Raw genomic sequence first — 24,081 nt, 5'->3', positions numbered from 1 at the left:
ATAGTGGGAGTTATATTTGATGATACTTCCTGAGGGAAGGTTGAGGGGGGCAGAGAAGTAAAGTTACAGCTGAATTTGTCTGACAGTAGGTTTGTTATAACTTCAGGCTCAGTACAGGTGGCTCCATTAACAATGAGCTTTGTACGCAACTGTGTATTCTTGTTCATGTTGCAGACATAGCTAAAGAATGCTTTGTGGTTAGGAGGCCAACTTTACCTCAGATTTGGCTTTGGTAGACTTTATTTGTCCTTCGAGTTGTTTATTTAGTTTGATGAGAGTGCTTTTATCTTGCTGAGTGCTACAACTCCTAATGTTTGTTATGATTTTCTTCCCTCTACTATACAGCTTAGTGAAGTTGTGATTCCACCAGGTTGGCTTGTTTTTTGAATTAATTCTGTCTTCTTGGTGGGTACAGCTGCCTCTATACAGCTATTAACATGCTTGTATAGGGTTCTGTGAATAGTTCCATGTAGGCAGCAGTGTTTCCAGGGTTTATGAGGGCTTGAAATGTTGCCAGGTTATCACCTTATAGTAGGAAGTTAGCCTTAGAGAAGTTCCTGAACATTCCAGGGTTAGCTGGGGTTCTGGGTTTTATTTTGAATTCAAATGAGACCATTTTATGGTCTGACCATATCGTAGAAAACATTACACAAGTGGGTGTACAGCACTCTCCAATATTAGTAAGACCAGATCCATAATATTTGCACCCCAGTCAGTATAGGTTTATAGTTTCATAGATTAGTACTAAGCTAACTGCCCTTGCGAGCCATTTTAAGCCTAGCCAATTATCCCTTGTGTATGCAAGGCAAACACCTTAACCATTAGACCACCCTCCCACCCATTGACAATATGGTCCAGGGAGTTTGTGTTTACAAAATCCAGGAATCTCTTGTGCCTGTACGCCTAGTGTTACATATAATTCCTGTTAATAATGGGGCAAGTAAAGTCGCCCAAGCACTCAGAGTTCAAACGGCTGAATAATACAGTATAGAGCTCCCAATCCTGCCTATGAGGACTTGTGAAATCACATGCAAGACAATGTTTAGTGAAGGTGAGCACCAAAGCAGACTTTTAAGATGTCTTATGTAAATTCTTATGAAGCTAGCATTCGAAGCAGCTGCCCATCTAGTATAATAAGCTTTGACAACAACATTTTCCAGAAGAAAAATGTCTGCCTGAAGGCAAAAGACAATAAAACTGTAAATCAGTCACTTTGAAAATGGACTGTCAAACACAAGCCTTACTCAACAAGAGGCATGGAACGGGTCTGTTTTCTTAATACTGAACCAGGTTTAGGTACACCAAAGCTGCCCTCTCTCTTCTGGCTTCTGCAACTGGAATCTGCTAAAACTCTTCCCCTAACTGGTGCCATAAGACTCTTTGATGACACCTTTTATATTTTTTTAAACAAGCAAGCCCCACTAAGGAGAAAAGGTATAAATAAAGGCTAACCTTATTCTCTGGCTAACTGTTGAAACAAAAAAAATACAATAAAATAAAATAAAATAAAAAAAGTAACTGGCAAGACGAACATAGATAGAAAAGTATGGCATACCACACCACCACAACACCAAAAGCAACAATATTGACACTTACGAATTCCAGCTAAATCTCATGCTCTTATGACAAAAAATATATATATTTTTATAAATTTCTGGAAAATCAACAAAGCAATGCTAAAACTTTTCTAGGTTACCATCAATAACCTCCTAAACCCAAGTAAATTGTCAAAGAATAACTACCCTACTTGCTGATAAAACTGCTACCACCAAATATGACAAAACCAGACGCCTCCCTTTATCAAGCCGGGTACCATTGCCAGTCCAACTGTGACACATAATCCTGTAACACATCAAGTCTGATATGTCAGCTTCTCAAAATATATAATTTTCATAAGACAACAGTGCAAACACTTCCTTCCTTAAACCTGTACTAGCATCTTTCGTCAAAAAAATTCTAAGAAAGCTAAAAGCTATGACAGTGGTACAGATAATCTTCCAATAGAATACCTAAAAGTAGCTGCAGATATCTTTGTGTACCTAGTCTCTATTAACTAACAGATTCATACTAGAATCATATGTCCCTTGCATTTAGAAGGAGACATGCATCTTACTACTACTACACAAAGGAGATTTCTCTAACTGCATACCCATTATCTACTATCCCCTCACAGCTAAAATTCTCAATGTATACATTCACTCTTAGCTGCTCCAGCATCTCATTGACAAAAACTTACTAACCTCAAGCTCAGCATGACATTTGGCCACACCACAGTATAGACATACTTTTACCTTCAATAATACAGTGGATCATAACAGTCATGAAAGCAAATCAGATTTCTGTATGTTTTCACAACCTATCTGAATCATTTGACAAAGTATCCCAACAAAATGTATTACATACTTAAAACTAGGTAACATGACACACTGCATTAAATAGCAAAGGTCTTCTGCATTTATGGCCTTAACCATAGGTATTTCACAAGGAGCCACAATCAGTGCATTCATTAATGACTTGGTAAAAGCAGCAATAATCATCACCCCTAACACAATACAATGACGACAATTACTAGCATCAGCTCTGCAAACGCTTTACAAGACTTACAGTATAAGCAATCACTTGGGATTTCTTCTTATCTGCTGAAGCTTGGCTGTTAGACTCAGCTCATACATAATTTCAGTAAGACCAAACTAATTTTGTCACCAACTCCCACTCAAATGACAAACAAATTTCACAATCACCTCATCCAATAACAGCAAGATAGGGGCAGTTCCCCCTACAAAGCTACTAGGCGTCTTATTGGAAGAGAAAATGAAACTTGACCACCATACTACATACCAAGAAAATCCATCAAAAACTAGAACTATTATATTGAGCCACACCTTACCTCAGTAAGAAGGTAATATGTGGCCACAGCAGGAGAACAGCTATTACCTAGCATTCTATATGCCTTCCTCATCTTCAGCAATCTTCAAATCAGTTAACAGTCTAGACTTGAACAATGTTGTAACAAAAAGTTTGCAACCAATCTTCCAAACAGGTTCCAGTATTGCTTAGCCATCAAAAAACAGAATTCTCAAACTGCCTTAGTTACATCAAATTGAAACTAGCCTGTAAGATTCTGTACCAGCCTAACAAGTGCCTCTCAAATTTCACTATTGCACTGGTAGTCTCTTAAAAGGGATTTGCAATTCAAAGATAAATATGTAGTCAACACTCAAATCTCACGAGTCCAGGAATAACCTTCACTCACATACTGTATCAAAGCTCTGGAACACTTCTCTGTTTCTCGACCTATACAAGGCATTTGACACAGTAGTATCCCAACAAATAACTATTATATGCTTACAACTAGATAGCAGGTCACAGGGCATTAAATCCTTACATTAATTTCCACACCTCATGGGTCTGTCACTGATCCTCTTCATCAAGCTAACCCATATTTCACCTATCCATACCTGCACTAATCTTGCAGACCTGCTAATAGCAACATAGAATGATTCTTTGAGCTGTAATCTCCCACCAGTCTATTCACTTCTATTATAAAGTTACTTACAATAACAAAAAACCTCCTCCGTTATCCCACCTGTCCAGTCTGCACTTCATCTTACTAAACTGTATCCAATGGATATAATCGCTGCTCTATGTATTGGGTAACTTCACACCTCTCCTACACTTACTACTTGTTCTCAAATTTCAAAACCCTCCCACCTTTATTACTGCTACTACTACTACATATTCACAATCTACCTCTGCTAACCAGTTTCACTGCTGCCTCCTCTATACTGCTAATGCACAGCGCTTCTCCATCTAACTTCCCACTCCTCCACACCAACAAACTCTCAACCTGCCCAGTACTGTATCGCTCATACTTGCAACAACTTGCCATAACATCACCTCACTTAATTCTCTTCAAACAAAAAAATATTTTCTATAAGTGTGTGTGTGTGTGTGTGTGTGTGTGTGTGTGTGTGTGTGTGTGTATGGATCTACTGTACTTCAGTAGACTGAAATATCATAACAGCAAAACTTATAAAGATGAGACAAAATCATTGCAAATACACATCTATGAATTTTAACAAAGGTGAAATTTGCAACAATGAATCAAGTAATCTGCATGTCCAGAAGTAATCAGAAAATTTGAATGGACATCACACTAAACTCAGTAAGACGACATCTTCAGTGTAACTTAAAATGTAAGAAAAAAATTGTTTATGTTTACTGGTTGTGAATAGAGATCGTTTTCAGTTAGGATCGGGAAATTAACTCTTTTCCTCACTGTAGTGTGATGTCGGAGTTGGTATATATAATTTGCAGGGGGGTTTGCTCCCCTGCAAAAACATTGGAAAAGTTGTGTTTTTTTGTTTAAGTTATGTGTATTAATATATAGATTTGTTTCTGTGTTTCTTGCAATGTCTATTCTAATCCTCTGGTAACTTCTAATCCTCTGGAAACATGGTTTCTTGCAATGTCTATTCTAATCCTCAGATAACTTCCCGACATGCACATTAATTGATTCGTTGTTTCTAACTTTCAGCTTTGTTAACATTCGTAGATGTGAATTTGCAATATTTTAGTATCGTCTTTAGGAGTTTCGGTGCTATGGTATTTCAGTCTACTGAAGTAGATCCGCACAGGGGTGTGTGTGTGTGTGTGTGTGTGTGTGTGTGTGTGTGTGTGTGAGTGAGTGTATAAATAGATCTATATATATATATATATATATATATATACACACACACACACACAAATACAGATTTTTTTTAATGCATGCTACATACCAAACTGCTTATATAAATGACACATCATACTGTAGTGTTTTCTAATTCATTCATTATTTCATGTCTTAAGACCTTTAGACGCAATTTGTGGTACAGAAGATATATACACAGTTTTGTAAATTTGTTCTGATAATTACACTTTTCTATGTATTGTTAGCGCTGTTATTTATTAGAACTGTTACTATACTGTGTTGCATGCTGTAATTACTTCCTGAAGCTTTTCTTTCCAGGCCTTCTTTGACAATGGGCAGCATGCCCAGTTGGATTTTCCCAGTTAACAAATCAAGCAAGCAAGTAAGCAAATAAAGGCCCAGGTATGTTTTTCTGCATATAAGGGCTTGAAGAGTCAAGATCCTGCAAGCAGATGTCACGACTAATACAAAACATTTTTTCAAGACAATAACTTCAATATTTCCAGACTAACAGGCTCAAACAGTAGCCTGGCAAAGTCCTGAATAGATCATGCTTACTTGGTGGATGGAGATGCAGCATTCCTTTAAAAAGTGCTTCACCAGCCAAAGCTGGGTGACAATCCTGCCCTTCAGTAAGGTAAGGACATGCACTGTTACTATGGAAGAACTAAGTCTCAGATTATACAAGTGACACAAATATGTCAGGATTACTTACATGAAAACTAGTGGGATGGCAACAGGTGCCACTCCTCCCAAAGCTAAGAAGGTCCACTGGTAGGCATAAGTCTGCCTAATGAAGGTCTTCTTAGACACCTCAAACACCTCCAAGATCTTAGCTGGCAAAATCTAGTGACCTCATGGAGTCCACATCAGTAGCCAGGTACCTCAGGTGGAGCAGAATGCCACCCCCAACCACAAATAAGCTTAGACTGTTGTGGCTTCTTTTTTATCAGTAATGGCTTCAGTACCTAAAATCACACATTTCCTGGCCACCAGTAGGCAAAGACAATAAGCTTTAGTCTTTCTTCAAAGAACTCTGGAAATGCATTGAGAATTAGAAGGAATGGCAGGCACACATACAGGAACCTTCCATGCCATGGGAGAGAATGCATCCACAACTGCCTCCTGTTTAGCCTTGCTGAACTAAACAAAAGAAAAGGAATGAATTCAGCCAAGTGGAAACACTACTGCCTCATTTGTAACATCCTCACCAGATATGCCCTCTGCATCCACATTTCCAAGAAAGGATTGCAGGGATTATTTGGAATGTTGGACCACCTTACTCACTTTCTGTGGAATGAGCAACTAAGAGGGAGCTACTTTAGTCTATGCCTCAGTATCAGGAGAAATAACACCTCCCTTGGTAAGATTTCACAGGCTGGGCTGGGTGTTGGATTAAGCAGGGACAGATTATGGAAAGAGCATCACATCCAAAGTATTTACAGCAAGCAGAATTACCCTCATCTCCAAAAGGTGGCAGAGTCTCTACATGGAGACCATCATTTTTGTATCAAGTGACAGTGAATGTCCTCAGCCCACAAAAATGAATAGTTCATCAACAAGATATGTAACAGGTTTGGTTGCAGAAAAGGATTGGCCACAAGCAGATTGGTGAGGCCTGTCCACCACTAAATGACTCAGTGACAAGAGTCTTACCCCAACAAATAGTCCATGAGTCTGTAATGGCCCTTGTAAGCCACTAATGTCAAAGCATACTGCAAAAGCCAAATCCACAGAAAGGATGAAATCAAAAGTTTGAATGCCATTTTGAAATAAACTGCCTGAAAGATCATTCAAACTGTTAATGAAGGACTGTATTTTTATGGGGCAAAGCTCACTCTCCATAAACCAAGGGCTGTGGCCTTTGCAGCCTCTGCTTGATATAAACACCTTTGAGTGTCTTCTGTTGATAAAAGTGAATTTTCAACCAAGGGTACATTACTGTAAACGTCAGTCATCGTGAAACTTGCCTGTTCTACTAAATAAAATATCAAAGAATAAAGGTGAAGAGCTTCATTAGTAATGAGCATTTACTTTTTTTGTCTTTACATCACACCCTGCCAACCATCACCTCTCCTTCCCAATTACCCATCTGGACCATTTGTTCCCTTGCTGCCACCAGGCTGAGGGTGAGATTAACAAGCCAGCGGCCATCACCTTGCAAACTGGTGGTTTTACTGCTCTAACTCGTGTGCTGGTTCCAGACTCACTTGGGCTTCTCTGACAATAGAGGCAAACATCTCTACCTCCATGGTGGCATTGTATCTTGAGGCACTGCCCTCCAGAAGCATGAAATGGGAAACTGCCTATGTGGTCACATGTCCACTCTACTGTGGTCTCACCCCATCTGTCCCAGTCTGGACTATGCCTTTCTCTCCAATAACTGCCTGTAGCATGGCAGCAACACTCATCCCAGGCACTCAGTCCTTATCCGTCCACCCAAAACAGGCAAGCGGGCACAGATCCTACACTCCGCTCCATTCCTTTGTTGGCTCCTCCAGTTCCAAGGATGCTAATTGAACCTTGATTGCCTAGGTCAAAGCAGGGCTCCATCCCACTATGCCAATTAATGAAAAGCATTTGGAAAGTAAAGAATGTAACTTATTCGTGCTTATAGTTTGACTTACTATATCTGCAAACAGCACCTACAATGCCATTAGAAGAACAGTGCATTTGTGCACTATGCACTTTAAAAAGTAAAGAGTTAAAGTTACTCAAACTATAGTTGCAGAAATACAACTGCTGATTATTATGATTGTGTTTCTCTACAACTACTTAAAAATACAAGTGTTGCCACTGGTGTTTCTAAAGAAATAAACAATTCTGTTTCTGTGTCCTAACAAGAAATGGATACAGTGCAATTGCATGTTATGCCTTGTTAAGGCATCTGCTGCAGTTAACAATAAGGATCGCAGCACAGGAACAACATGCACATACACTGTAAGTGCTTCCTGAAGAAGAAAAAACACAAAACATCAGTACATTTCCAATTTTCTAGCCTTTCCTGTTTCAGCCTTGCAGTACTCCTTGATTTACACAAACACTGTAGAAAACTGACAGACGCCCAAAGTCATGACTTCACAGCCACATGATGAGGCTGTCTCTGCTGAATACAAAGCCATGAGATTTCCATATTGTTTTCCTATCAGTGTTGTGTTTGCATTTTTACCTTAAAATGAAGACAAGACACTTATTTCTCTCTTTCAGTGGTATTTATTACACACGTGTGGGAGCCTACTGGAAAGTATCAGGGAGACTCTCCAAACAAAGGAATGCATAAGCTTATATGTTGGTGGTATTGCTGACACTACAAAAATATAACCTAGACCAATTAAAATAGTACAAAAGACAATTAACCAATCAGTGGTTTACCCGTAGGCTTGAAGCAGTTCACATTACTACATCTCTAGGCAGAGAAAGAAAATCGGATACACTTCCATATAAGGCACATTTCCTGCCATCAGACAGGCTCATGTTCTTCAGTACTTTTCCACTATTCACAGTTTACTTAATAGTTCATAGTTCAAATCAACACATACAGGTTCTTCACATATTCAATCTCCTTTGAACACATGCTTTGACCATTTGTATTCTACAACCCATTTGATGCTGTGTAAGCATCACCATTTAATCTATCATACATTTGCCCTAGGTCTAACATAACCATGTGGCTAGTTCCTTCAACACTGTCACATATTTTAACTTCATCATCCATTACTGTAGGCATATAAAACTTTGGCATCTTCTTAGTAGTCTTGAAAGACATTAACTTTAAAATCAATGCTTTGATTAAAAACACAACAAGAAAAGCAACAGGAGCTAATACTGTAATTAATAGGATTAACTTTAAAAGTCCACCTCCCCAACCTAAAAACAGGTTAGTTAACCATGTCCACGTTGAGTTATCGGCCTCCTTGGCCTTAGAGAGTTCGGAGAGTCTCTAAATGAGTTCGAGATGACTTTCAATTTCGTGTTGATTGACAGGAATAAACGTACAGCACTCCTCCTGGAATAAAGCAATAGTTCCGCCTTTTGCCGCTAGGGTGAAATAGAGAGCCATACGATTTTGGAGGACTACAGCTTTCATGGCAGTCAGTTTATCAGTCACTAGTTCTAAAGCAAAAAATGTGGCATTACTTAATATCTCAAGCAATTTAGACAGTTTTCTCAGTTCCCAGATTGATTCCGCTGCTCTGTATGCTGGGATTATACCAGCCCATGATATGATGTCATCACCCAAGTCCATATGAGAGAGTCCTTTAGTGCCAGCATGAGCTAAGTCATGATGATAAATCCATGATGCTTTGATTTGGCCTAACGGATTGGTAGGCTTTTTAACCTCACGCACATTCCGGATTTTCCCTTGGGGTAAGGCAGATGTATGTCGGATGGCTGGAACTAGATAACCTAAGAAGCAGCTACCAGACTATTTCTCAGGTAGCCATTTATAGGCTCTTCTTCCGCATATAAAATAACAGTCTTGTACCAAGGTGGTAACATTTAAAGAGTGGTCACTGCCCATGGTTATGCCATGGAATATGGCAAGAAATACTATTTTACGAGAACCAAATAATGAGGCATTTGTCAATATTGGCTGAATGGCATCAAATGAAACTCGGCAGCCTGAAGCTAAGCGTTTTCTTTTTGTATAATTGCACTGGTATTCGACTGTCATATTGCAGATATCTTGTCCCATTTTTCGAGTCCAGTGATGTTGACTTGAGTAATTCCGTCAAAAACACAGAGTGCCATTGCGATGGAGAGAAAGTTGTAATGCAATAGATTTAATGGATATAATGTTAGCAGTGTTGTCAATAGACTAGTCAATGTATCAATGATACTTAGTGGAGCCGCAGCCAATGACAATCCCCCATGCATGGAGGGAATAGAAGTGCAGATCCAGCAGTTAGAGACGTTGAATGTAGAAGCATAAACATATTTGATGGCTTGATAGGTGTTGAAAGGTGGGTGCCAAATGGTTCGTTTGGTGTGATGCGTCGATGGAGCAGGAAATAAAAATGGCCACAGCAAAAATAACAATACAAAAATGACCACCAAAACGATTGTCCAGTATTTGTGTGGAAATTGTTGAGTCTGTGTAGTGTATGAAAGGGCACAACTGATGTTGTCCTTGCTCAGGGAACCTTTATTGTGATGATTGCCGACTGGACGGAGTCCAGTTAGAATTCCACTGAGGTGACGTATCGGTGGGTGGGGCAGGTTGCTCAGCCAGACATGGACATTCATTTCGCCAGTGACCTACTTGGCCGCAATTGAAACACTCCATTTGATTTTGGGGTGTGGCTGATCGATTTTTCTGCCAGTTTTGTCTGTTATGGTTTCCAGTCCCTTGGCATCTACCTCTCCCTCCTCCCCTTCCAAGTCCTCCCCGTCCACGCTGCCCGAAGGCAGTGCACATCTGAATTTGCGCTTTAACCAATTTTTCTTGTAAATCCTTTTTTTCCTGTGCTAAGTGGTGGGAGAGGTATTGCACTTGTGTGACTAATTTGTGCAATTAAAGACTAGACCAGTTTAAACACACTTTTTTTAACTTATCTCGTACTTGTGGGTGTAACCCATCTACGAAAGCAGCAGACAAGTCCACTTTGTGCCGACCCTTCAGTGGGTTCGGGGTACTCAGAATAAGCCTCAAAGGCTTCAGTAAGACAATTTAAATACTCGTCCACAGGTTCGTCTTCTTTTTGAAGTATTGACTTGATCTTGGACCAGTTGGGTGTGGGTGGGACTATTATTGTGATAGCATCTACTAAACGTTGCCTAACCTCTTCGAACCCATTATCTCCATGTGAGTCATGTTTCGGAATCGAAGTAGGGATATTGTCATGGTCCCAAATCCGTTTCATCAGATTAGCCAGTATGGTGTACTGAAGAAATGCCTTAACTTCTTTTATCGTAGGATTTTGTAAACAAATATGTCCTGCCAGCACATGCTGGAATTTAGCTTGATTAGTATGAATGGGCGTCAATGATTTAGTAATGGCTTGAAAGTCAACTGCCAACCACGCCCTAGGCACTACAACGGTCGGTGGTTCCTGTGCACTTCTAGAATGAGCCGGGTTAGGTATCTCCCTCAAAGGTAACAATCTGTCGTCTGACGACTCCGACTCTGAATCTGGATTAAATTTATCTGGTCCAAAATATCTATCCCCACTGTCCACTATAGCAGGGAACTGACCAAAAAGCCTTCGTCGGTGTATATGTCGTGTTCCTTTACCTTTATAATAGGGATTAGCCTTAAAATACATTACAGCTTTTGCTTTTTTATGAGTTTTACTATGAGTTTTTGGCCCCTTTTTTCTATCGCTTGTGTCTGGATCTGAGTCACTGGAGTAACTCTTCACTGCTCATTTTCTTTTTCTAGGGGTGGGGTCTTTAGTGGTGGAATCTGGCTGTTGTGCTTCTGCTCCTTGTTGAGCAAGGGGGGGCTGATACTGTGGGGGTGGAACTGGTGGTGCAGTTGGTGGTGGGGGGAGCCAAGCATTATTGTCTTCCGACGATTCAATTATCTGTAATTTAGCTAATTCCTTTACAGGATAAAGCCCCTTAAAGGGTGGGTCCTTTAAACATTTACCATTTACTATATCTAGGTTACTAGCAGTTTGTTGTAATTCTTTCAGTTGCTCTTTTAATTTCTGCTGATTATCCTTTAAACTACTAATAACCGAATCCTTGTCTCTTTTTTTCGCCTCTGTCATCCAATCATTAAAGCTGCCCAGCACAACCCTGGTATTTTTCTCTCTTTTCTCCTTAATTTCCCTTGGAGATTCAGCAAAAAATTTTATTAAAACTACCATTCTCTGGAAAGGCAAGTTTACCCCACTGACTTATAAACATACAACTGTCCTGGGACACACGAAAAAACATATAACCAGCCGGTGTACCTCTTTCTGGCTCTTTTATGGTTCCCACACTCGCTCCCATTTTCACACAATGAGCTATTCTGTATTTTACAGAGGTAGCTATGACGTTTTGTAAACATTGTTTTCCCCACTCTCATATCTCCTTTCACTCTTATGTCACCAGTGTTTCGTTTTATCCCACTCTTATACTGTACAATCAATTTTTGTCTCTTTCGGCTTTTCCCGGTTAGGGGTCGCCACAGAGGAACTCCGGTCCGCTAATGATTGGCAGTAGATTTTTACGTGCTGAGTCGCCGGCCTTGACGCACAACCTTCAACAAAGGTATGCCCATTCACGCATGTCTCCACACAGAAGACACTCCAGCTGAGAATCGAACAGGACAACGTCTTACTGTGAGGCGACAACGCTACTGCAGCACCACCACCGCAGCTCAATAGCAGAAAAAAAATACATGCCACTAACATCAAACAACTGAATGAGAGGAATTATTACATTGCTATAAAATTATTAATACCAAATTTGTGTAGCAGATATGTACAGGAAATGAAAGAAACACCGCCAGAACAGAAAATTCTGTCATGGGCCCTTTTACTAGTAGTACTTCGTTCAATCCCAAACTACCGCAGTCGTCGTCAATTCAGATCCGAGTCACGGCACCAATTGTGTTTGCATTTTTACCTTAAAATGAAGGCAAGATACTTCTTCCTCTCCTTCAGTGGTATTTATTACACACATGTGGGAGCCTACTGGAAAGTATCAGGGAAACTCTCCGAACAAAGGAATGCATAAGCTTATATGCTGGTGGTATTGCTAACAGTGCAAAAATATAACCTAGACCAATTAAAATAGTACAAAAGACAATTAACCAATCAGTGGTTTACCCATAGGCTTGAAGCAGTAAACATTACTGCATCTCTAGGCAGAGAAAGAAAATCGGATACACTTCCATATAAGGCACACTTCCTGCCATCAGACAGGCTCATGTTCTTCAGTACTTTTCCACTATTCACAGTTTACTTAATAGTTCAAATCAACACATACAGGTTCTTCACATACTCAATCTCCTTTGAACACATGCTTTGACCATTCATATTCTACATCAGCTATTATCATTGCTTCCTGAAACAATAGTAGGTTCATAGGTTCATACTAGGCTATCTGCCCGAGGGCATTTACAAGCCTAGCCCATAGTTTTGTGGCTTACGCCACCCCTTTAGTATGGGGAACTATACCCATTATTTTGCTGTGCCTCTGTCGAGCAGTGACACTGAGGTAATCCCTGGGGTATATCTGCGATCTCCCATCCATTGGTCAAGATTTCTCTTGAACAAGGCCAGCGAGGTGCTCTGCCTCACATATACTGGGATTTTGTTCCACAGCATAGGGAGTCTTTGGGTGATGAATCTATCCCTCCAGCACGTCCTATTAATAGCCGTGTCGAGGTTTAAGTCTCCCGCCCTTGTGGCTCTGACGGATCTAGATTTTTTAGGTGAAGCATATTCATCAAATCTGGGTTTGACATGGCCTTGTATGTCAGGCACAGGTCACCTCTGAGCAAGCGGTAAGCGACTGAATAGAGCTGAAGTTCTTTCAGTCAGGCAGCATAGGACAGGATTATGAGAGGCTTTATCCTATTGGTGAGGAACTTTTGTGGCCTCTGCAGCTGCTGCAAGTGTCGGGTCAGATACATTCGAATGGGGCATTGTACTCAATCATTGGTCTGATGAGTGATGAGTATAGGGAAACTATGACCTCCCTTGATCTAGATGTGAATCCCTTCATGATAAGGTGGGCAATGTAGAAGGTCTTCCTAACTACTTTAGCTACATGGGTGTCGAATGACAGGCTACTGTCAACCTGGGTCCCCAGGTCCCTGATAACTTCTTCTGTGCTCAGTGGATTGCCACCTATATGGTAGCAAGGGGTAACCTTGTTTTTCCCGAAGGGTATGACTATGCATTTTTTGGCATTTAACTTTAGGCCATGGCTCTGGCACCAGTTATCCGTTTCTGTGAGACCCTTCTGAAGGATATCTGTGTCAGATGTGTTTTCGACTACGGCGCCCAGTTTGCAGTCATCTGCAAACTTTGTCAGCCATAACCCTCCTGTGTTTGCTTGTACTGGAAAAGTAGATGCCAAACAAAAGTGGGCCCAGGACTGAGCCCTGTGGGACACCACTTGTGACAGGCTTTGAGTCAGACATGGCGCCAGCAACTCTGACCCTGTGGGTTCTGTCACTCAGCCAGTTTGCAACCCATCTTGTGATGTATGGGTTAACATTTAAGCTGATGAGTTTTTCAATGATACCCGAGTGGGGTATTGTATCGAAGGCTTTCGCCAGATCGAGGTAGGCTGTATGGACTGCCTTTCCCTCATCAATGGCTTTGGTGACTGTTTCGTAAAAGTCAACCAAGTTTAAAAGGCATGATCTGCCTTTGACAAAGCCAAACTGGGTTGGATCCAAAGTCTGCAAATTCCCTATGTCTTTATTTATGAGATCCATTATGATCCTTTCCATGGCTTTGCAGATAAGGCTTGTCAAGCTAATGGGCCAGTAATTTCCAGGGTCGGTGGAGGCACCGCCTTTGTGAAGTGGGACCACCGTCGCAGTGCGCCACTCCCTGGGTACGTATCCAGAGGTGAGACTATGATTAAACAGCTGTCCTAGCTGTGGGTTTAATTCCTCGTTGAGTTCGTGGAGCACACAGCCGGGGACACCATCAGGTCCCATGGATGCTGTGTTTTTTGCTTTGGAGAGAGCAGTTCTCACTTGGGTGTTAGAGATGTTTGGGGGGCTGCAATCATTTGGTATAGATATCTCTCCTTTTGGGGGGGAGGGGGGGGGGAGAAGTTTGCACTGAACCTGTCAGCCAGTATGTTGGCAATGTCTGTAGGATCAGTAATCTTCACATCATTTTGAACTAGTTGTGAGCATATCTGGGTGTTTCCTCCCAGGTTTCTAACATAGCTAAAGAAGGCCTTATGATTGTCTTTTGAGTCTTTAGCTATTTTTCTCTCAAAGTTTGCTTTGGATGATTTTATGAGAGCTCTTAGTTTTTTACTTGTAGTGATCAAAGGTGTCTTACCTTTTAAGGATTTTGCTCTATCTTGTAGTAGCTTCCTCCTTTTGTTGTAGAGTTTGTTTATGGCTGGGGTCCACCAGACTGGACGCTTGCCTTTGGTACAAAGAGTCTTTGTTTTGCTTGGGATTGCCTTATCCATGCAGTCCTGTAGGTGCTGGTAGAAGGCATTTGTAAGTGATTCAGCGGCTTGAGTACTGTTTTCCGCCGGCTCGGGGGCCTTAAAGGAGACCACACTAGTCTTTAGAAGTGTGAAGTCGGCTTTCGAGAAGTTCTTTAATGTGGTCTTTTTTATTTCAGGTGGGGGTGGGATGAGGACCTCCAGCGAGATTAGTTTGTGATCTGATCTCACCAGTAGAAATACAACAGAACACAAGCTACTTTCCAAATGGTCAGAGCATACATCAATCACACTAAGTACAGTGCTATCCACAGCAATCAATGTTCTTTCCAAATCTTTGGCACACAAGCATTTCTTGAGAGGGAACATTTAGGGTTGTGTTTCTTATTACATGCCATCATTTACTACATAAGTTTTTTTTTTAATTTAATTACGTTTTATCTGGGTAGACTTTATTAGGCCAAGGGCCCTTTTTCAAAGGCTATCCAGGAAATCAAAAACAACAGGATGATACAGCGATATACCATGAATATAATCATATTATAAGAAAAAAAAATCACATCTTACATTAGCTAAGCAAAATCAAGCAACTTTAAACTACATTAAGTCTATTTTATCTCTTGCCACTAATTCTGGCTTGCAATAGAAAGTGACTGCGCAAAGACAATATATATTTAACAAAAGCAGAAAGCAACTCCAAAATATAGCCCAGAAATAAAAACTCACCACAGAAAGTATAATCATTCTAGCTCGACTAGAAAACCAATGAACTGAGGAAAAATATATATTTTCAAGCACTTTCAACAAATGCCCATAACTCATGACAAAATTTATCATCATGAAATCAGATGTTCAACATACCACCCATAGACCTCTATGGCAATGAATGTATGAAACTCTGACCCAACAGACAAGTCATGAAAACAAGTGAAAAATGACATTTACAAACAGAACTGCATAACAGCATGACATAACTGTCCCTAAAATGACTACCCTCAGAATTTCTTATCAAAGTTCCAGAGTCAAAACATAATAATCTTGAACAGCAATCAGGTACAAGACAAGAGGCAACACATTTTTTAAATTTTTCATTGAATGTCCTTAGCTTTGCCCAAATGCAATATTTTGAGCTCAGATATTGAGCATACCTTCTATGAATCATCACTCATCTATGACACTGAATCTGAGACACTCGTATTCAATGCATGACTCATAAAATAACTATGAAACAACTTCCGCAAATGGAATTACACAAGGCTACACACGTGTTTGATAGAAAAGTCCATAAAATAACTATCCTTAAAATTTCATACCAAAATCCACATAGTTAAAAAATGATAACCCTTGATAGTCAGTTAAAATGGGCAATACATCATTTTTAAAACATTATTTTCAACAAATGCCTATAACTCCACCAAAACTTCTAGGGAACACTCCCACCTCCAACAGAACTATGGCACTCAATTTGTTTAGGTTAGATCTACAATAAGATTTAAAATAATCAACACTATACATTTATAAATGGAATTCAAAACAATATAAAATAGTTTGACAAAAGGGTCTCTAAAATGAGTACTCTCAAATGTTCAAACCAATATTCCACACACTTAAATTACAACCCTGGACAGCAATCAATTAACTAAAACTAGGAACAATCTAGGAATGACAAAATTTTCACATCAACTGTTAAATGTAAGATATCCATTTTATAAGTGTAATAAGGTTTGAGGATGACCATAATGCAGATATTACAGCATACTCAGGTATTCTAATATACAAGTCCTTTGTGCCTTACAACATCTAAGTTTGTGGAAATATCTGGACATGCACATCCCTTGCACATTAATACTTGCATACGCCTCTTTCAGGCAATTCATCTGGCAGCAAAGGACAGATACAAGTCTAAGATTTTTGGGCAACTAAGGGCCTTCAGAATTGTGAAGACGGACTATGTAGGTAATTTTCTGTTTTTTAGGAGCTAAAATTAAAATACATTATACTCTGGAAATACATCTGTCCTTATGTCCATTTTCTTAAGTTTCCCTTTGCAAAATATATTGCTTTCATTTACATCAGTGTTCGCTTAGTTACTTAATAGCAGTTACATCTGCAAAGGAAAAGGTCTCTCTTATGAAACAGAAAACAGTTTTGGAACCTGAGAATAAGAAAAAGATGTAATAAGGTCTAATCTAGGGTAAGCAACAGTGTCAAATTGGAAAACACAATCACAACAGTTCTATGCATCCTTATCTTTATTGTCAACAGAAAGGTTAACAAAGGCATACCAGTGCCACAACTTCGGCCAGCAATATGGCATATAGGGATGAAGCCCTAACTATGGCACAGGTAACCTGGATTCAATTAGCAGCATGGGCATCTAAGGCACTGGCAGGAAGGGATGGGTGTGTCCTTCCCTGTGGGAAGGAGTTCTTCTACGCTTTCCCTGTGTGGAGGTGTGATTCAAAACAAGGAAAGGGGGGATACCAAAGGGTAGGTCATGAATGAAATAACCCTCGCGGTGAAAGCAGTCAGTGGCACAAACACCTAGCATTCTCTTAGATTCCAAGCCTGTCCCAGCCTTGGAATGAAGATAGTCCAAGTGCAGCAGGAGAGACTGGTAGACCTAGAGATGGACAAGGGCACTAGATTTGCCTGAAAGAAGCAGAAGAGAAGAACACTGCCACAGATTCAAGACCAGTAACTTTGCCCTTTAAAACCTACTTAGTGAATTAACTTCCCAAAGTTAAAAGGACCCAGTACATTTGACAGCCACCTGCCTACTAGGATCATTAGTTCCGAATACCCTTTCTTCTGAGATCTTCCCCTCTCACTCAAAACTTTTAACCAAAACACCCATATAATCTCAGGAGTATCTCTCAATCTCAACCCACACTACTAACTCTGAAAACTAAACTTGATTCATTGGCCATGCTTTCTCCATCCTAGCACCTAAACTATGGGACTCCATTCCTCTCTCAGTCAGAGATATCCAAAAGCACTGAGACATCCAAAAGTACTCAGATATAAGGCAACAGCTCAAGGAACACCTCTTCACCCAAGCAAGGTGCAGCTGCACTGACACAGGTCATGTTACATGAACCCTATAGCTCTCTCACAACCTTTTATCAGTCTTTCATTTCTCCTTATCTCATCTTTTCATCCCTTCGTTTACTGCATCTCATTCATCCTACCCCCTCTTCACTTTGCATCTCTCACATTTTGTCTTTCTACTCTTCTTCCCTCTGCATGTCTCCCTCACTGTTTCTCTGTCTTCTTCCCAAGGTATCCTTTCCTGCAACTGTTATCACTTGCTCTTCTACGGTCTTCATACCTCTCCATATAAAGATATGCTGCTATCCCTGTAGCACAAGCTATCTCAGTCCTTATGGCTACATCTTATCCAAAAAGCTCTGCTAATCATAATTCCATTTTTCCATCCATGCTTTGACATTGTAAATTGCTTCCTGAACTAAATCTGTCACCCTTGTTACACTACTTGAAATTCTTTTTAGCTGTGACATAGTCATTGCATGTATCCACCCTTAAATAATTACTTGGGTCCTCTGTCAGTTCACAAATGTTCCTCTCCACTTCCCATTCAGGTACCTACCATTGTACTCAATTACTCCATATTTGATGGCTCAGCCACCTGTAGTAATATTCCCCCTCAAGCCAGGCCTGCTGAAAACCATTATATTTTTCACTAGTCTGCATTTTGTGCACAAACCTAGATGATATCAGTTCCTTTCATGTACAGGAATAAATCTCTAAGACCCAGGCTATCACAGTTCAATTTAATGGCTTAACCACTTGCTAGAGCCAGCACAGAAGAGGACAGTAATGAAGAGGCTTAACCTGCTTGCCTCTCTTGGCGATGGGGGAGACTGCTGAGGTGTTTGCTTTGGGCACATGCACTAGGGCAGAAACCCAAGTCTACATCAAGGATCGTGAAGGTACTAATCGTCAAGGGGTTATATCCAGCAGATCGCATCACATGTGGAAGCATGGATTTGCATTACATGTATCCACTGCACACCAATAAGCATGTGTAGAGCAGAGTAAGGACTTAAGGAAAAACCCCAGTCTTCTTCATGGATGACAGTGTTACTCTTAATACACACGATCCTTGCTTTAGTGAATGAATGAATCGGGCTCCCACTCAGGCAGAAAAAGTGCATCAATACCGGCTGGATTGTCAAATGGCTCACAGACAGGATGCAGCTAATCAAAATAGAGTAATCTGCCTCAACAAATAGACCAGTCACTAGTGGAATCCACCAGGGTTTTATGCTGTGACCTCTCCTCTTTGGCATCTACTTTTCTGAAGTAAAAACCAGTACCAAAGGGCTTTGGCTGACTAAGTTTGCAGATGGCTGCAGGCAATAAGCAGTCATTGAATCCCCAAATGACTTAGCCATCCTGCAGAAAGGTTCTTCTTAAATAACTGGTGTCAAAATCATGGTCTGAAACTAAATGCCAAAAATGCATTACTGTATCTATTGGGAAGTCATCTACCCCAGGGAACTACCACAATGACAATATGCTCCTAAGAGATGAATCAGTTGTTTAGGATTTGGGAACTTATGTGGAGAGTGACTTAACTTTTGACCAACATGTTGTCTACTGTTGTAAGAAAGTTCTTCTAAATTGTGCAGCTTATAAACAAAGGGAGTGTGTCTAGATCTAAAGATGGCATTGTCTCCCTTTATTCAGCCCTCATTAGGCCAGTCATTGAATATAATGCCCCCTTTGGCATATATCTGTCCAAGCATACGCAACTGAAATGCCCACACAGATACCTTACTAAAAAGATACAAAGCCTAAACAACATGTCCTACATAGACAAACTAAAAACATGTCACTGTATATGATATCCTACAGACTGCTAAGAGGTAACCTGTGTTTGGAATACAAGGCATCCTATGACCTATTACTGATGGATTTACTGCACAAGAGCAAATTAAATAACATCAGAAATACTCTGTCTAGGTATCTAAACTTCTTCTGCAACATCAACAGAACAATTTGGAAGTAGAGGTATATCACACAGCGGATACTGCTGCTCTGGAATAGACTTCCCATCCACATAAAACAAAGTTCATCCCTGTCCATATTCAAGCACAAGTTGGATCTATGGATGGAAAATAGAAAATATACGCCAGGACTGTCCACTCTACTATTAATGGACAGAAGCTGCCCCTAAATTCTTTATCCCATGCATGGGTCCCCCTCAAATTATCTATGGTATAACCCTTGTTATTCTCATTAGGGGTAATAAACAATTATTAACCATGGGATAGGTAAGGCCAATCTATAATCAAATGGGCTTGGTTATTTTGAGCACAAAAAGGAAAAATTACTAGGCTTAAATAGGCCTGCAATGGCAGCTAGCCTAGTATTTACCTATGAGCCCGTGAAGGTGAACAGGGGGGAAAAAGGGAAAACAAATGCTAAATGTTTATGTCTTTTCCTCTCAGATGGCCACATCCTACACTGGCCACAAAGAATGTGGAACAACAGTCTCCCCTAATTATCAAATAACTATAGTGTCCCACTGACTACTTTTACATACATATTTTTAGTTTATGTTGTGCATTTTTCTATCTGTCTGCTTTGCTATCATTTATAAGACTAGTGGTTAAAAACTACTCTTTTTAAAACCAGTGATCAGGGTAAAAAAATAAATAAGCCAACTGATAACAGTAAAGAAATCTGAACAGCAAAATAAAATGAAATACCTACAGCATTCACTACTGTGTACTATTAAAACTGAACCCGTTATCATGTATGACAGCTCAGTAAGCTATTTTGCCCTCAGTGTTACAGTGTTTTGTTTTCCTTTGCCATATTTTTTTTGCTATAGTATTTGGAAATAGTAATTTCCCCAAAACAGGAAGGAAGAGTGAAGAAGAATTTAATATATGGTGCGCCATTTCACAAACCACATTACATAATGTTTCATACATCCTTACTCCTTAGCTAGAAACTCTCATTCTAATAATTCAGTCAAGAATGAAAACTCTATGCAGACATATGGAAACAATGGACAGAAATCTTACCATCTCTTTTGGTACAATTAGTCGGTACAAACTGTCAAGGTGAATAGTGCTAAACCACTTCACTGTTTCATCAACAAACATCAGCTGCAGCTAAATAAAAACAGAAGATAAAAGTTTCAAAAATAATATGGTTCACAATTAATATACAGCATTCTATAACCACATTAAGCTACACTACCAGACACGCCTTTTGACCCACAGGGGGACAGAAACGTTCTCTGAGAAAACTGCTAGCAGTAAAGTTAAAGTAATGAAAGAAATAGGTTCTGTGGGGTCACATAAAAACCTTAACTGCAGAACGTTATGTGACCCAGTGAGTAAAGCACATAAATCTAAAGTATTAACACAACCAAGTAAAACTCTAAGGTCTACCAATCTGGTTAAGGAAACAAGCTGTACAATCCATTTACATGAAGCCTGCAACATGACCAATATTTGATATTTGCCTGAAGCAAGAAATATAACTACTATATATAATGCAGGAAACAGTGAATTCTCTTACAACAGGGTCTCAACAGAGTTCACTACAGAAGGCAGTTTTTCCAAATCCATCACGTATTTGTGATGAAATAGGCACTACCAAAAAAGTTATGTACTCACCATAACATTCCATCTGTGTTGTCCATTTTCAATATTCCTCAACAATCCGACTTGGATGATTTTACACCTCGTGGATACTGAAAACTCTAGAGCTCCTCCCTTATCCTAATGCTCTAATTCCCCACCATACCTTAGACATTGTTTGCTGACCTTTTTGCTTATTAGAAATTAAGGAACAGACATTATATGAGAAAACAGTATCTGAAGCTCAAAGGCAAGAACATTGGTTCCTTTAGCATTTTCTCATTCCTCCAGAAGTCACAAAAAATAATGGTAGGGGGTTAAAGGGAGTTGAGGAAGAATGAAAATGTACAACACAGACAGAATGTTATGGTGAGTACACAACCTCTTTATCTGATGTTATCAATTTTCATTTGTTCCTCAACAAATGGGACAGAGTCCCCTGCTACCTGAATCCCGAGAAGGCTCTAAGGAAGGATATTCCTGAGCAATGTTGAGCTGAAAGCTGCTCTTCCCCTAGAGACCAGATCCAATTTGTAATGAGCAATAAAGGTTTGAGGATTAGTCCAAGTTGCAGCAGCACAAATGTCACCCATGGAAGATGTGGATAAAAATACTGAAGAAGTTGCCACAGATCTGGCCGAATGAGCCCTTAAAGGTTTTGGCAAAGTCAAACCCAATTTTTCATAGACAAAGGAAATGCAATCAGCCACTTGATTAAAGTTAATTTGGTAACTGGCTTGCCCAATTTTGATTCTGAAAAGGACGCAAATAATTGATCTGATTTTCTGAAAATTTTTGTCCTACGTAAATAGAAACGTAGCTATCTATGAACATCCAACATGTGTAATGTGTATTCTCCTTTGCTTGTGAAATTTTGAAAGAAAACTGGAAGAATGACAGATTTGTTGGAGTCTGACACCACCTTAAGAAGGAAAGATGGGCTGGTTCATAACAATACCCTATTGTTGCTCGTCCCTCTCTAACATAGATAACAGGCAAGCAGAGTATTTTGTTTAGATGCTTTAATACATAGAAACATCAGGATGGATAGCAGCATCATAAAATATAAAAAAAATGATTAACAAACAGTCCTTACATACATATCCCCAAGTCAAACTCCACTCAAGAGTCCCCAACGGGGTACTTAGCTTTTTTCGAAGTCTTCGGTAGCTGAAATCTCTGGATCTAACCGACCGGCACTTGCGAACAGCTTCTGCTTCGGGCACCGCGCAGCAAGAAAGACTGAGGAAAATGGCGTCGGCTGATGCCTTTATACCCCAGAAGCTCTGACGTCGGGGAAAGTGCGACATTAGCCGAGGCCAGACAAAGACTTTGGAATCCGGCCGACCGAAGGGCTGCCTGAGGCAGGACAACCCATATGTTATGACTGCAGATGCATCCTTGAAGGACATCATCAGGATGGATAGCAGCATCATAAAATATAAAAAAATGATTAACAAACAGTCCTTACATACATATCCCCAAGTCAAACTCCACTCATGCAACCTGCACGCAAGGCCTTAACCTGGTCTATGACATTAACAGAACTCATTGGAGGGATAGACTTGTGTCCCAAAGGCTCCCCCCATCTGTGGAACAGACTCACTCTCCATGTCAAGCACAGTATCTCTCTAGCCCTCTATAAGAGAAATCTGGATGACTGGATGGGAAACAGAAAAGGCACCCCTGGGATCTGACCTGTATCCTTGCTGGACAGGAGAAACACGTGACTTTGAGGGAACACGGGCAAAATTCTTGGCTAGGCTTATAAGAGCTTCCGGGCAAATAGCCTAGTACCATCCTATGAACCTATAAAATATATGAACATACATGCTTACATCTCAACAGTTTACTACAAAATGGGAGTCAGACTTGCATGTGCTCAGTATTTATACGCTTGTGCAAGCTCTTGGATAGCTTCTCAAAGATGTATACACACACAATGATCGACACCTATCTTCATGAAAAATCAAATAAGGAGGTTCAGAAGATAGGGCTTGACATTCTGAGAGGTTATGGCTACTAAAAAGACAGTTTTCCAGGTTAAAAATTTTAGCTCACATTTCACTGATGGTTCAAAGGGAGATTGAGTCAAAACTTGTAAAACTAAATTCAAATCCCACTGTGAAGTTGGATCTTTAAAAGTGGGTCTAAGAAGAAAGGTGTTCCTAACAAAGGCCTTACACAGTTTTAAGAAGCTAAGGTGGAACTGTTTATTCCTAAGTGAAAATTAGAAATGGCCGCTACTTGTACTGTAATAGTGGAGAAGCAAAAAGTCTCTCCATTAAAAATTGTAGCTAAAATCTCAATGTCTTTCTGCTGTGCCCTAGTGGAAGCATTATAGGAAGACAAAAGAATGTGATGGGCAGGAGAGGACAGCCGGGTTGTCTAGCTATCAAAAGAAGTGGAGAAACCATGCGGTCAATTTTAGGCCTAAAATGTCTGGGTGACTCATGTCTGTTGGGTGAGACAGGAAGTAAGGGAGGAGCTTGAGAGTTTTCAGCATCTGGAAGCTGTAAAAAGCAGCCAAGTCAGATCAGAGGGTTGGATCCGAACCCTTTTCTTTTGAATGAATGAAAATTGACATTAGATGCTACATATTATTGCGCTTCTGTCCTGATGTCCACTGTTGGTGAAGTTATGTTTAATTGCAAAAATAAATAAATAGATACATAAATAAATAGA

At 40.1% G+C, this 24,081-nt stretch overlaps 1 protein-coding gene across 1 annotated transcript in view; it reads right to left on the bottom strand.

The window, feature by feature from the left end:
- The window catches only part of CTC1 (CST telomere replication complex component 1), a 1,463,250-nt gene that overhangs the window by 565,023 nt on the left and 874,146 nt on the right, over positions 1 to 24,081 (bottom strand). Inside the window, exon 18 of the mRNA XM_044070869.1 lies at positions 20,833 to 20,922. Within this exon, the coding sequence (XP_043926804.1) occupies positions 20,833 to 20,922 (90 nt within the window). The remainder of the gene's footprint in view (positions 1 to 20,832; positions 20,923 to 24,081) is intronic.

This window comes from Protopterus annectens, chromosome 4.part1 (assembly GCF_019279795.1).
Source record: "Protopterus annectens isolate FY-2018-M chromosome 4.part1, PAN1.0, whole genome shotgun sequence".
Taxonomy (NCBI): domain Eukaryota; kingdom Metazoa; phylum Chordata; order Ceratodontiformes; family Protopteridae; genus Protopterus; species Protopterus annectens.
This window is presented reverse-complemented; position numbering and strand designations above follow the sequence as displayed.